At 55.1% G+C, this 12,429-nt stretch overlaps 2 protein-coding genes across 2 annotated transcripts; one reads left to right on the top strand and one right to left on the bottom strand.

Annotated features, from left to right (window-relative positions):
* Nucleotides 1-35: 35 nt before the first annotated feature.
* On the bottom strand, nucleotides 36-10,156 carry BCV69DRAFT_205103 (hypothetical protein). Its single transcript, XM_025489715.1, has 2 exons — nucleotides 9,941-10,156; nucleotides 36-9,855 (listed from the first exon to the last, which is right to left on the bottom strand). Exons 1-2 carry the CDS (start codon nucleotides 10,054-10,056, stop codon nucleotides 129-131), a joined length of 9,843 nt encoding a protein of 3,280 aa, XP_025347448.1. The 5' UTR covers nucleotides 10,057-10,156; the 3' UTR covers nucleotides 36-128.
* Nucleotides 10,157-10,425: 269 nt separating this feature from the next.
* BCV69DRAFT_283165 (hypothetical protein) lies at nucleotides 10,426-12,387 on the top strand. Its single transcript, XM_025492610.1, has 2 exons — nucleotides 10,426-11,566; nucleotides 11,649-12,387. Exons 1-2 carry the CDS (start codon nucleotides 10,605-10,607, stop codon nucleotides 12,370-12,372), a joined length of 1,686 nt encoding a protein of 561 aa, XP_025347449.1. The 5' UTR covers nucleotides 10,426-10,604; the 3' UTR covers nucleotides 12,373-12,387.
* The last annotated feature ends 42 nt before the right edge of the window (nucleotides 12,388-12,429 follow it).

Consider the following 12,429-nt stretch of genomic DNA (forward strand, 5'->3'; position numbering starts at 1 on the left):
ATTGAATTCGTACAACTTGAGTTTGCGGAAAGTGGAGCACATTGAGACACAAACACAGCCGCTACATCCATCCTCCTCCTTCTCCTTCATTACATCGCCTCTGCTTGACTGCCCGCTCAACAGTTCCATCATCGATTGGCCTGGTTGTACGCCGTCACCACGCGTGAGATGTGCTTGAATAGCCAATTTCTCAACCCCACATCCTTGAGCTTCAAGAATGGTCCTGCAGCGCCGCTTCGCAGGATAAGAGCGATACCGTCCGTCTCAAGGGATACCGACGAGAGCTCCGACAGCCCCACTTCCCAAACACACTTGAGCTGCATCGTTCGGATGTACAGAATCTTCGTCGTGGTCAACATGACCACTTCATCCTTTGTGCCGATGTCTGCGTGGGCCACATAGTATTCTTTGACGTACTTTGACTCTTCGAGATTCTTAAGCCAGGCAAGACCGAGCGATTCGCGGGAGCTGTACGGCCGAACGATCAGGTCTGGAGCGACGTACCGAGGCAGACGCACCCGATCGATGTCGTTGGTAGAGTCAAAGACGGTTGTAGTGTTCCTGATACCCTCACCGAACGAGGCAGCGAGATCGAAGGCTCCCACGGCAGGTTTGACGAGGAGTCCGACACCGCCCTTGCCTATGCCCCGCAGGAAGCCCAATGCGCCACCTCGTTCAGCTCCTTCGAGTGGTCGCAGAGCGACTCCCTCCACAGCCGAAGTCAGCGAAGAGAAGAAGCTGTTAGCTCCAGCCGTCACGCCAGTCAAAGCGTGTCGAGGCTTGTTGCGGAAGCGCGCCGCTCTTCTCTTTGCCTCGAAGTCTTTGTCCAACGAGGCAGCAGCCAGGCCACTTCCAACGGAAGAAGTGAACTTCGAAATCGAGTCTGACACACCGAAGACGGTCTTACGCACGAATGAGCCTGCTCCTCGGGCAATGCTGAGACCTAGCTCTCGGTTGCCGTGCAACACCAGTCCCTCGATGGGCGAGTACAGTAGATCGGATACACCACTGCCGATACCAGAGATGAGACCGAGGGGGTTGCCGAGCACGTCGATGGCACCGACGAGCTTGTACACCTGTCCGACTGCGCTGGAGACGTAGTGCGCTTGTAGACGCGCAATCAGCTCGTCGGGCGACAGACGAGCATTCTCGATGGCGATAGCGGAAAGACGAATCGGTGCTTGGTTGAGATTACCGACAGCTGACGTGACAGCGCCGACTAGGAATGCTAGGGGCGATCGCGACTGAGCGACCTGATCTTCCGCATTGCGCTCGCCACGATCGCTCATCAGGAATGAGATGGTGAGGAACAGTGGCTGCAGAAGTAACAGCTCGATGTAGATGTCAGCCTGCTTGATCTCGATGCGTTGAGGGTCCGGAATCTCAGTGGGACTGTCGGTATAGTCTCCCTCAGCTTCGACCGGTAGAGCTCGCTCGAAGGCCTTCGAAAAGTCGAGCAGAACCATGAGCCACTCGAGCTCGATCTCAATCTGCAGCTCTTGCAACAGCACGGAAGCATACTTGAGATGGCGCACTCCATGTGTCTCATCCTTTGCCTCGACGACGGCGACTTGCAGGGTAGGCAAGGTCTCCAGCGCGGCCTTGTCCTTGGGCAGATTGGCCGGGTACAAGCTAATAGGGAAGAGAGCACCCCATAGCTGATTGTCAATCTGCATCCACTTGATCGTCAAGCCGTATGTGCGTGTCGCTTGCGACTCGTTGTATCGAACATCAACGTCGGAAAGACTGATGTAGGCAATCTCTTGCACCCTTCTGTCCATGAGAGATATGCCCACTCCAGACAGGATGAGCCCGAACGAGGAGATGATGTCGGTATCGATATCGACGGCCTCGAAGCCCATCTCGGTGCTAGCACGACTGTTCATCGTATCTGACCGCGACATGTTAGGCCTCTTGATCTTGTAGTTGCTGAGCGCTTCCGAGTAGTTGGACAAGACTACAGTCTGCGTAGGTCCGTCGAGCCTGACGTCGATGGATACGACACGATTGCCTCTGCCATCGGCAGCAGGGAATTTGAAAGGCAATTGATTTCCGATTTCGAGAGGATTCACGTTCCTCTCTCGTCCGTTGGCGATCAGCTTGATCAGCTTGCTCTTCTGTGAAGGGAAGTCCCAGGCGAACTTCATCTTAGAGCGAGGCTTCAGCTCGTATCGCTTGCCTACTTGATCATAGGCCATCTGACCATCAGATTCGGCCCTCTCGGCAGTCTGGCTGAATGTAATCGTGTAGTCACTTTCATTCCTCATCATGAAGGGCCAGGGTCCAGTCTCGTAGCTCAAGGTGATGAACACCGTGGGACCCTCAGGCAGGACTTCAGCTTTGACGAGCTGTTGGTGGTGACCAGCCTTGGCGATGCGCAGGTGGACTGTACCGACGTCCTCGACGTTGAAGGGGGCGGTCCACTTATTGTTCAGACCAGGCCAAGCAAGGGTCATCTGCTTCGTAGCGCCCACGCGCAGGAAGTGCAGTGGGAGACGTGTGTTCGCCTCGGACGTGACAAAGTCAGCCGCACCTGCCTCTCGCAAGTTGATAGGCTCGTTCAGCTGGTTCCGCACGATGTAGCGAGGACGCAGCTTGACGACCTTAGACAGCTTGAACTTGCCCAGCCCGTCACTGATGGTTAGTCCCAAATGAATCTCCTCATTCTTTGATGCAGAAGGCAGGACTACTTCCATTTCGGAACCGATAGCCTCGAAAGACAGAGGCTTCGACCATCCAGAGTCTCCAACTCTCAGGAGCATCCTGTTCCTACGGTCGTTGCTGCTGTGCGAAAAGACGAACGGCATTGGCTCTTTCCGCAGAGAGGATACGGGACCAGAGTCCTGACCAGCGACGAGCTTGGCAGCACCGAGCCACGACTTTGTCTTGAGTGAGAAAGGCAGGCCAGTCTGATTGATGAAGATATACGGCGAATAAATCGACACCTTGAAGGCTCCACCACTGTCTGGATACTTGTAGTAGTGCAGTCGCAAGTTGAGCTTGAGATTCTCGGAATCGGCCAGAGTCAGGTCCTTCTCCACAGGGAAGTCATCAGGATTGTCTGTTGCGATGATGGCGAATTCGCTAGGTGAGAACACCGAAGACTGGATGTCTGCGCTCAGAAGCAGCAAGTGTGAGAGCTCAACGACGTGGATCGGTGACACGCCTCCCTTTCGCAAGAAGCTTGACCAATTGTGGTTCATGTTCTTGTCGAAGATCCGGTACTGGATGTCGTAAGGAAGAAGATTCTCGATCTCGACGGGTGGTCGCAATCGCAAAGTCACCTTGGGATATTGTCGGCTCATTGGGTCTTGCTTATCGTAGTCGGAGAAGCACTGGAATCGGAAAGGAGCTTCATTGGGCTCGCTGGCTTTGCAAGAGATCGACCGCGTTGTTCTCTTCATGAGGTCTTGCCAGCCGACACTGTCGTTCGACCAGTGGTAATCGAAGCCACGGTCGGGACGCAGCCTGATTTTGCGGTGGAATGCATCTTCGATGGGGACGGGACAGCTGTCGCCTGGTGCAATGCGGCGAGTCTTGTCCGTGTTGTTCCCATCCTTGTCAAGGATCATCATCTCGACCGGCACCATCGTGCTGTTCTCAACTACGAAGGAAGATCGGAAGGTGATGATCTTCACGTTGTCCTCCAGCTTGATGTCACAGATGACCCGATGGGCAACCTTGTCGAGCTTCGGTCGAAGATTGTACACAAATTCACCCTCGCGGTCGACTGAAATGTGTTTCAATCGATCCCATGGCATGCCTTCGAATTCAAGAGCCAGTCTCCTCCCGCCCGTTTCAGTGATGTTCTCCCGCATCGACTTCCAATCGCTGAAGCTGAAGGGCATATCCGAGCTGTCGTCGAGGTGCTGTGGAGTGACTTTCACCTTGCGATCGTCGTGCTCCGCACACAAGCTCAAGCGGTAACCGGTCCTGTTGCGGATCTTGAAAGGTGCCTGATGTTGTCGCGAGGAGCTGGTGAAATTGCTGGGATCTCCGAGAATCGCCATCGATGTCAGAGCGGTCTCGATAAGAGTCGTAGTGACGTTCACTTCCAGGCGGCGTTTCGAGGAGATGGTCATGTGAGTACTGGCCGGTGATGAGGAATTCTGCAGCGCAAGCTCCACCACCCAAGGCTCGATCAGCGGCTCCCAATGAGACCTCGAAAGATTGTAGTAGTTAATGTAGGTTGCCAGCTGGGCATTAGCTTGCATGTCTCCAGTCCAATCGCGGACGTCGACTGTAAATTTCTCGATCGAGAGATCAAGCAAAGGTAGAGTGTGGACGTCGCCAATCAGCACGACCTGAACTCCAGCTACCTCAGCCTTGAGTACCTCTTTCGAGATAATAAGCTCAGCCTCGTAGCTCTTCTTGGTTTTGCTAGCTCCAGGGGATGGCTCGATGCTCTTCGTAGTCGAGCCAGCTCGTGCCATATGGGTACTGGCGGGGACCGCCACAGAGGAACCTCCAACAGACGATGGAGCACCACGAGCTGATTTTGCTGCTGAATCATCGGACGACCGGGACGAGAGCTCGATCGCTTTGTTGACGACGGAAGACAAGAGCATTATGTCGCCGTATGAAACCCGCAAGACGATGGGTTCAATGTCAATCTCAATGCTTGTCATCTGTCTCGATGCAGACGATCGAGTGTCCATCGAAAGGGCGAGATCGAAATTGTCTAGCAGTCGCAAAGAGGAGTCTCGCGGGCGGCTCATGCGAGTCACAAACATGCCCATCGAGTCCACCTTGAGAGCGAGAATGCCTTGCTGTGAGAGCAAGATCTGCTTGATTGACAGGACTATGACCTCTGAGTCAGCCTTCTCGGGTGAAGCTAGCAGCAGAACACTCGGATCGACGACATTGACTCGGAAGGAGATCGTACCCGCCTCGGGGCTTGGAGATGACTCGGCAGGCTGCTTCTGAGCCTGCGCCGGTGCAGGCGCGGACGGCGCTTTCGAGACCGCTGTGGAAGGTACTCGGGAGGCGGGCTGTGGCTGCTTGCTCGGTGCTACACTAGTGTCATCGCCTGTAGAGCCAGACTCTTCTTGGAAAGGGCTCGTTGCATACTCGAGCAAGGCGAATAGTGGATCGAGAGCAAAGATCATCTTCGGGGAGTCAACAGTGACGAGAGCGAGTCCGGACTTGTCCGTCGGGTCCCCTGACATGGTGAAAGAGACCATGAGCTGATGACCAACGTGTCTTGAGGCAGGAATGATCTCACGGAACTTCGTGTCCTTGTCGGGCCGGGTGTCAGACACAGTGAATGCCTTGAGAGCCAGCTCGGCCTCGAGACTCGAGTCTGAGAGCATCTTGAGCTTCACCTCAGTGTTGCTCAAAGTGAAGCGCGCCAGACTGGCCTTGTACAAGCTGTCCTGACCTGTCGCAGCAGCAGTGAATATTTCCAGATTGATGGTACGGACGCTGAACAGAAGATCAAGTGCGGTGCTGAGGAGTTGGCTTTCTCCGTTCGCCTGGTGTGACACTGTCCCCAGTTCGGGTAGCATGTCAGGACCTGAATGTTGAATTGGGCTGCCGCTGCCACTTTTGCCCTGTGGAGGAGTGGGCGTCGCCGGAACTGAGGGAACGGCAGAGACGGCCTCGCTAATGTTCTCCGCATCTTCGTCACCGAAATCGATAGCAAAGGCCCGAGGTATACTTTGTGTCAAAGCCATTATGAAGCAGTACTGGTGCTGCGTCATCTTGATCTGCACATCTGACATCCTGGCAATGATCTGCATCTCAGGCTCATCGCTCTCATTGTGGTGATCCAAGTGCTGCTCCTGAGTCATGTCGACTGAGATGTTGACATCGTCGATCATCTGAACATTGTAGTTCTGACCATCGTGCCTCAAATGCGAAGCAAGGCGAATATGCCTAAGGCCGGCCTCGACCTTCGTCACTACGTGACCCTCGTCCTTCGGCGGGAAGGTGTTATGGGCGTAGATTTCTCCAAGATTAGCAATGAGCACATCACTTGAAGAAGCCTCCCTTGGCAACACGACGACGGGCGACTGAATGATGACATCGTAGTGCATCTTACTGGCCCGTTCCTGCAACTGGGTGGCTTGAGCAGTGGCCGCTTCAGTAGCTGCATCGTAGACCGCCTTCATGCGAGCAAACTTAGAGAAGAAGATGAGCAAATCACGAATCGGCTCTTCCATGAAGGTAAAGCGGAGAGAGCCGCTACGCAGCCAGATTGAGCTGTCGTAGCCCGGGTATGAAGCCGAGTCCTCCGCGTCAAATGTTTCGTAGGAGAAGTCTGCCAATTCGTCGCCTTCGATGGAAAGTAGCTTTTTGAACTCCGGGGCGGCCGTGTCTCGCTGTGTGTTGTCAAGCAGCAATAGAGATCCCAGGCGCGCAGCCACTCGCAAGGTCGCGCCTCGCAAGAAGACTGCGACGTCGGCAGTCGACAGAGTCAGCGTCGAGAGCAACGCCCCGTCATTGTTGAGGCGTAGAACGACGGAAGTGAGCTTGACACGAATGCGCAGTTTCTCCTTGCGAGGCTCGTTGTCGGAGGAGACCTCTTGACCTGAACGCTCTTTTGAGGGCTCTTCCGTCGGCGGCTTGCCTTGCGGCCCTACGTCGGCCTTGCTGACTTGCTGCTGCTTCTGCGGCTCTTCGTGCGGAACGAACGTAGTCATGATCCAGTCGTAGACCGCCAGGATCGAGACACGCGTGAGCATGATGTTGATCGTGGAAAGCTCAACATTGATAGACTGGTCGATGCCTTCGTAGACGCTCATGAACTCCGGAGAGTCGGGCTGTACGCGGATATACTGCACTTTGACTAGGTCTTTCGATGAAGTAGGTGTGGCCTGCCCATCAGTCTCCTTGCTCTCGGTTCCTTGTGGCTTGTTGCCACCAACGCTTTGACCATCATCGACACTCTTAGAGGTGAGCAGATACTTGAAAGCAGGACCGTGGTCAACGATCTTGTCTTCCAGCTGGAGAGATCGAAGCCCGACATCAACATTGAGCTGGTATGGCAGTACTGCTAGGCCGAAGAAGAAGCCCTCGAAGGTTGCTTCAACAAGCAAGCGGTCTGGCTTGCTAATGTCGGCATTGGACTTGAAGATGGACGCTTGCAGTTGGTCGACGACGAAATTGAGCTCGAAATTCTTCTGGTGGGCATTGATGTGATCCGTCTTGACGTCCTCAGCATCTTCAAAGCTGTCGTCATCGTCATCGTCAACGAGATAGTCATCGTCACCCCGCATTTGACTTGCGATCCGCGACCGCCGCTCTTTGTTGAGGTCTAGCGCGTCCGTCTCAGTACTAAGCTTGGCCATGCGCTTGTCGACGGATCTGCTCTGACGACGATTGTGGCCGTCTGCGGCTGACGTGTCTCCTTCAGGGATGTCTTCTATCCTTGTGATGCGCGGTGGAGTCCCGTCTTGCTCCTCGTCATCGTCGAAGTTCGGAATGGCAACGTCGACCACAGCCATCAGTTGGTGGTATTTGCGGTCGCTGAAGTTGACTCTCAGAGTTGGCAGGTGGCCCGTCACTTTGACCTTGGTGAGATTAGGGGCAGAAGGTAAAATCGAATTATGGACAGTGAAATTGAGATTGATGCGCTCCAGTAGATGTAGATTGTGGTCCATCGTGGTAGACCCCTCCAAGCTTCTCAAGCAAGATTCCAGATCGTTTCCCATCACCAGCTGTGCGGACTCTAGCTTGACGAAGAATCGATCGTACATCAGATCTTCCAGCTGCTTGTAGTCACTGTCGGTATACTGCTTGGAGGCCTTCGATCGGACCGCGTCGATTGCTTCCTGTGGAGCTAGCACGGATCGTACACCGATATGACCAGCATCGAGGACCACGTGCTGACACTTCCTGGCCGTCACATCCTCGGGTATGATGATGATGGGAGCAGAGATGTCCAGAACGACGTCAATCGTCTTGTGATTCTCCAGAGCCGCTTCGAGCCCTGCTCTGGTCTCTTTACGGATACCCTCCAATGTCTCGCTAGCGACATCAATGAGGGCTCCGATGAGCTCGAGCTCACTCTCGGGAGGGCGGAAGAAGCGAAAGATTGATTCCACATAGCCGCGATGGTAGATGATCTCCATGGATCGCATCTTGACTGTAAGAGCATTGTCAGCCCTCTTGTCGAGGGGCTTGTTCTCGAATTTCAAGTAGAAGAAAGGGTTGTCCGGATCGCTCTCGGTGCCCACTTGCCTTTCGATCTCCTTGATGTCTTCGCTGCCATCAGAAAGCTGGCGTTCGGGAGCTGTAAGATCGTCATCCTTGACGCGAACAATCTGAGGATATAGCGAATTTGGCGTTGTACCATCGTAGACCCTCAAGCCACCAAGCGAGAGCGCTGCTTCCAAATTGTCGACTCGCTGCACGACATCAGCTTGTAGCGAGTCAAAGACTAGAGCGAGTACATTGCTGCCTCTTGAGTGGTCTTTCAGTGCGAATGAACCTGTTTGCAGCTTGGTGGTCAGACGCATCTGGATGGCATCGCCTGGTGCGTCTACCGCGTCAGAGATGGACTGGTTGCCCACGGACTCGTCCCACTCAATTGCATCGTAGAGCTCCTTCCTCTGTTCCTCATTCAAGACACCATCTCCTTGCTTCTGGTCATGCGTGGCACCTCCCCAGATCCACCCAAGCCAGCTACCACCGGTAGCAGCAGCCTTCTGCACAGTGCCATGCTCTGCCTCTTCCTTCTTCTTCGCAGCGCGCTCTTTGCGCAGCTCGTTGCGAGCGATGGATCTGTAGAAGCGAATGTCCTTGTACGATAGCCTCTTCTCAAGCTCACGAAGCCTCTCTCCTTCTTCACTGGTGGTAGGCTGTACATTGGCCTGCTTCTGATTCTGCTTTGCCTGCTGCTCGTCTTTGTGCTTGAAGAGTTCAACGTAGGCTTTCCGATCATCTCGCCTCTGCTTGAAGTATTCCCACGTCCAGACGCGATGCTTTTCGTGCACTTCATTGATGATGGCTCTGCCGGCGAATTTGAACAACGCTCGAGGTCGGTTCTTCTCCAGCTCTTTTGGCGAGGCCCTGAATCTCCGGTACTGCGCTTGTCTGGTATAGAAGTGAAAGAGGTCGGCCACGGAGATGACATCTCGATACTGCTCATCATCAAGAGCAAATCCAAGCTCGTCGAAGAGAAGCTGAGCGTCCATCTTGGCCACTTCGGGGGTCATCTTTCTCCTCATGACAAGTCTGCCTGCTCCCGAGACGGGCTTGAGAATGTATTGATGGGATGGATCTTGTCCGTCGCGGGGTATCAGCTCAGAAAACCTTTTCTGCGATGTGTCCGGATCGAAACCGGCGAGGGATGAGGAGTCTGTGTCCCAATACAGTGACAGCGATTCAAGGCGCGCAAGCTTGTGGATACCATCTGTGCTGTTCTGAATGAAGGTAGGGTTCCACTCGCCGTCGGTCGAGACTGCTGAGAACTCTGATAAGGTGAAACCAGCTGAGAAGGGATGCTCAGGATTTGACAGCTTGTCCTCGTATCTGACGTGAATATTCCGGACCGTAATCTGGAGATTGTCGACGATCTTCGTGACCAGGGAGCTGGTGAAGCTTTCATTCTTTTGAGCTTCTTCTTCGGTCATGCCTCCCACAGAGGCGCCCGAGTCTCTGCCAAGAAGCTCAGCGTTCGCCAGCTTCTCTTGCTTGGCTGCTTGAGCTCTTTCCTCCTCTTCTGCCTCATCCACCTCTGCCGAAGCATTCTTGGGAGCTGCAAGAAGGTGGACGTTTTCGATCAGGACCCTCACAGGCTTTCCCTTGAGATTCGACCAGGGAATGGACAAAGTGAGATCTCCGAGGTAGCCTTCTTTGACATCAATCGGCAGTCGAAACTTGTCAAGAGCGGACGTCTTGAGACGAAGGCTGTGAGTGAAGGGACATGGGTCGAGGCAGAATGCGTTAGTGAGGTCGTGGCCCGTCATAACCAAGAAAGAACACTGCGACTCACTTCTTGAGCTTGACGTCACCGCTCCAGATTCCGACATTGAGCTGGCTGGTGTTCAGTCCATCAACATAGGAGGCAAGAAAGCGGTTCAAGACCGACGCTAGCACACCTTCCAGCATCCTGAGCGGGCGCGGTCAGGGCCGCTTTGCCGATCGGACTGCGCAATCGGAGAGGAGGGGTCGAGGCCTGGCGGGACGGCGAGACGAACGAGGCAGGATGCAGAGGATTTCGAAATCCCTCTGCAAAGGCGAGCTTCAAGAGTAGCCAGTCCGCTGCGTCTGCCTCTGTCTGGCTCCAAGATGAGGATGATAGGGCGTTGATGGTGACAAGATTGGAGCGGTGCGGGACGGAAGTCGCGACTTGGGGCCACGAGAGTCGATGGCGCTCGGCTCTCCACTTGGCGCCCCGCCTCTCCGCCCAGGCGATGACGGCAGGGCGGGCAGCAGCCGAAATAGACGAGGCAGGCTGAGGTGGTCAGTCTACCATCGCTGACTACCATCATCACCTTGCTTTGGCCTCGGCAAACAATCTTCCTACGGCTGCTCATCATTGCGCCATTCCCACCTACTTACATTCGCTCCCTCATCTGCCCATCTTTGACACTCTCGCGCACGCCACCCGGGGCTTACACCCCACCGCCCTCCCGCCCTCGTGGTTCGCCGCCACCATGACCCCTCGCTCAGCCTTCATTTTGCTGTACTGCCTGTGCACAGCGGCAGCTGGCGGCGCCGTTGATGTTCATGCGTCAATTTCAAGCACTTCTAACGCAGCGACAGACAATCCCACCATCTTCGATCGTCTTGGGTCCCTCCTGTCGCCTCTGATCCCAAACGGTGACACACCAAATCGTCAAGGCCTCGCGCAGCAGGGCTCGTCTTTCCTCTGGGGTGAAGGGTCACTCGAAGTCGTCAGGACACAAGCACTATATGCCACCCGCCCAGCAGCTTTTGGTCCGCACATCGCCAACGATGAAGGACTAAGAGGTCACCTTATCCCCATCTCCACCTTCTGGCACGAGAGAGCGCCTGCGGGCAAGGAGGATATCACTGCTGGGACTAGTGGCAGGGACGGTGTCGACCCCATCTTCGGCTGCCCTGTCGAGGGTGGACCCGGCTGGAAGCATGACTCCCATGCATCCTCCGATGAGGAGCAGGACTTCTGGTTGGAAGTCGCAGACAGTGAGCACATGCAGAGCAATCAAGCACCTCACTACGCCACCTCTTCAGGCCAAGGCTCGCAGGCCACTTTCGAAGGTCGCTCCCTCAGTCCAGACCTCAAGAATAGCACTGCACCGCCATCCGACTGGATCGCCCTAGTCTCACGGGGCAATTGTCCTTTCGTGTCCAAGATCAGACTGGCTCAAGCATTGGGAGCCCGTGCTGTCGTTGTTGGCGATCAGAGCCCGCCCGAGCCAGCACATCGCACACCTTGGGGATGGGAGGAGCCAGAAGACGATGATCTCCCTCGTCTACTGACTATGTTTGCTCAGGGCGACGTCAGTGACATCGAAATTCCCAGCACTTTTGTCTCCTGGAGGAGCTTTGAGGACCTCAAGAGACTTTACAGCGACGGTGAACCGACAAAGGGTGTAGAGATCATACTCAGCCGCGACGACACTCTCTTCGAGTGGTGGGTAGCTCCATATGTTGTGTCTGGGTTGTGGTCGTGCGAGCTGCATGCTTACCTTCTTGCTGTTGTCTTCCTTTCACAGGCCTCTGCTCAACTTGGCACTGCTCCTCCTCATGCTGCCCTCACTGATGACTCTTTCGACAGTGATCGTGCACAAGCTGCGCCAGATCCAGCGTCGCCGCAAAGAGCGAGCACCCGAGCTCGTTGTGCTCAATCTACCTTGTGCTATCTGGGATAAAGGAGGATTGAAATGGGATGAGGATGCTCAGAAGGAAGCTCGTGCAACCGTCTACCGGGACGACGTCGAGGCTGGACCTACGAGCTCGACGACTCTGCCCTCCACCGCGAGCGAGGCTGCGGAAGCAGCAGGCGAGTCTTCTTCTGCCGCCGACCAGCGTCTCTACTACTCGGCGGACGAATGCGCTATTTGCCTAGCCAACTTCGAAGACGGTGAGCGTGTAAGGCTCCTGCCCTGCCAGCATCTCTTCCACAAGGCCTGTATCGACGAGTGGCTGATCAAGATCAAGAAGTTCTGCCCAAGCTGTCGTCGAGATATTACGGTGCCAGTTCCGCCTGCCCCTTCCGCTGTCAGTCCCGGTGCTGCAGGAGAGGCAGAGACGCCGCTTGCTACAGCTATGCTACCGGGTTCGTCGGCGAGTGGGCCGAGTGAGGCCGAGGGGAGCGCCACCGCTGTCATCGAGTCTCGGATGGAAGAGGCGGCTCAGACTGACGTGACGGATGGTCGAGCCAACGAGAGCATTCCTCTGTTGAGTGATGGTGAGCGGAGAGGTTGGGAGGGGGAGTAGAAAGCTTTGTTAGAGTGGGCTGTCATGTCATGCTCTTTATTTCCCGAAGTGTCCGCT

Source organism: Pseudomicrostroma glucosiphilum (genome assembly GCF_003144135.1).
Source record: "Pseudomicrostroma glucosiphilum strain MCA 4718 unplaced genomic scaffold BCV69scaffold_8, whole genome shotgun sequence".
Taxonomy (NCBI): Eukaryota; Fungi; Basidiomycota; class Exobasidiomycetes; order Microstromatales; family Microstromataceae; genus Microstroma; species Microstroma glucosiphilum.

Bases quoted from the DNA above. Each gene is read 5' to 3' on its own strand.
- BCV69DRAFT_205103 (XM_025489715.1), bottom strand. From the start codon at position 10,056: ATGCTGGAAGGTGTGCTAGCGTCGGTCTTGAACCGCTTTCTTGCCTCC. The intron at 9,856-9,940 runs GTGAGTCGCAGT...CTTCACTCACAG, and splicing joins GGTGACGTCAAGCTCAAGAA to CCTTCGTCTCAAGACGTCCG.
- BCV69DRAFT_283165 (XM_025492610.1), top strand. From the start codon at position 10,605: ATGACCCCTCGCTCAGCCTTCATTTTGCTGTACTGCCTGTGCACAGCG. The intron at 11,567-11,648 runs GTGGGTAGCTCC...TTCCTTTCACAG, and splicing joins GACGACACTCTCTTCGAGTG to GCCTCTGCTCAACTTGGCAC.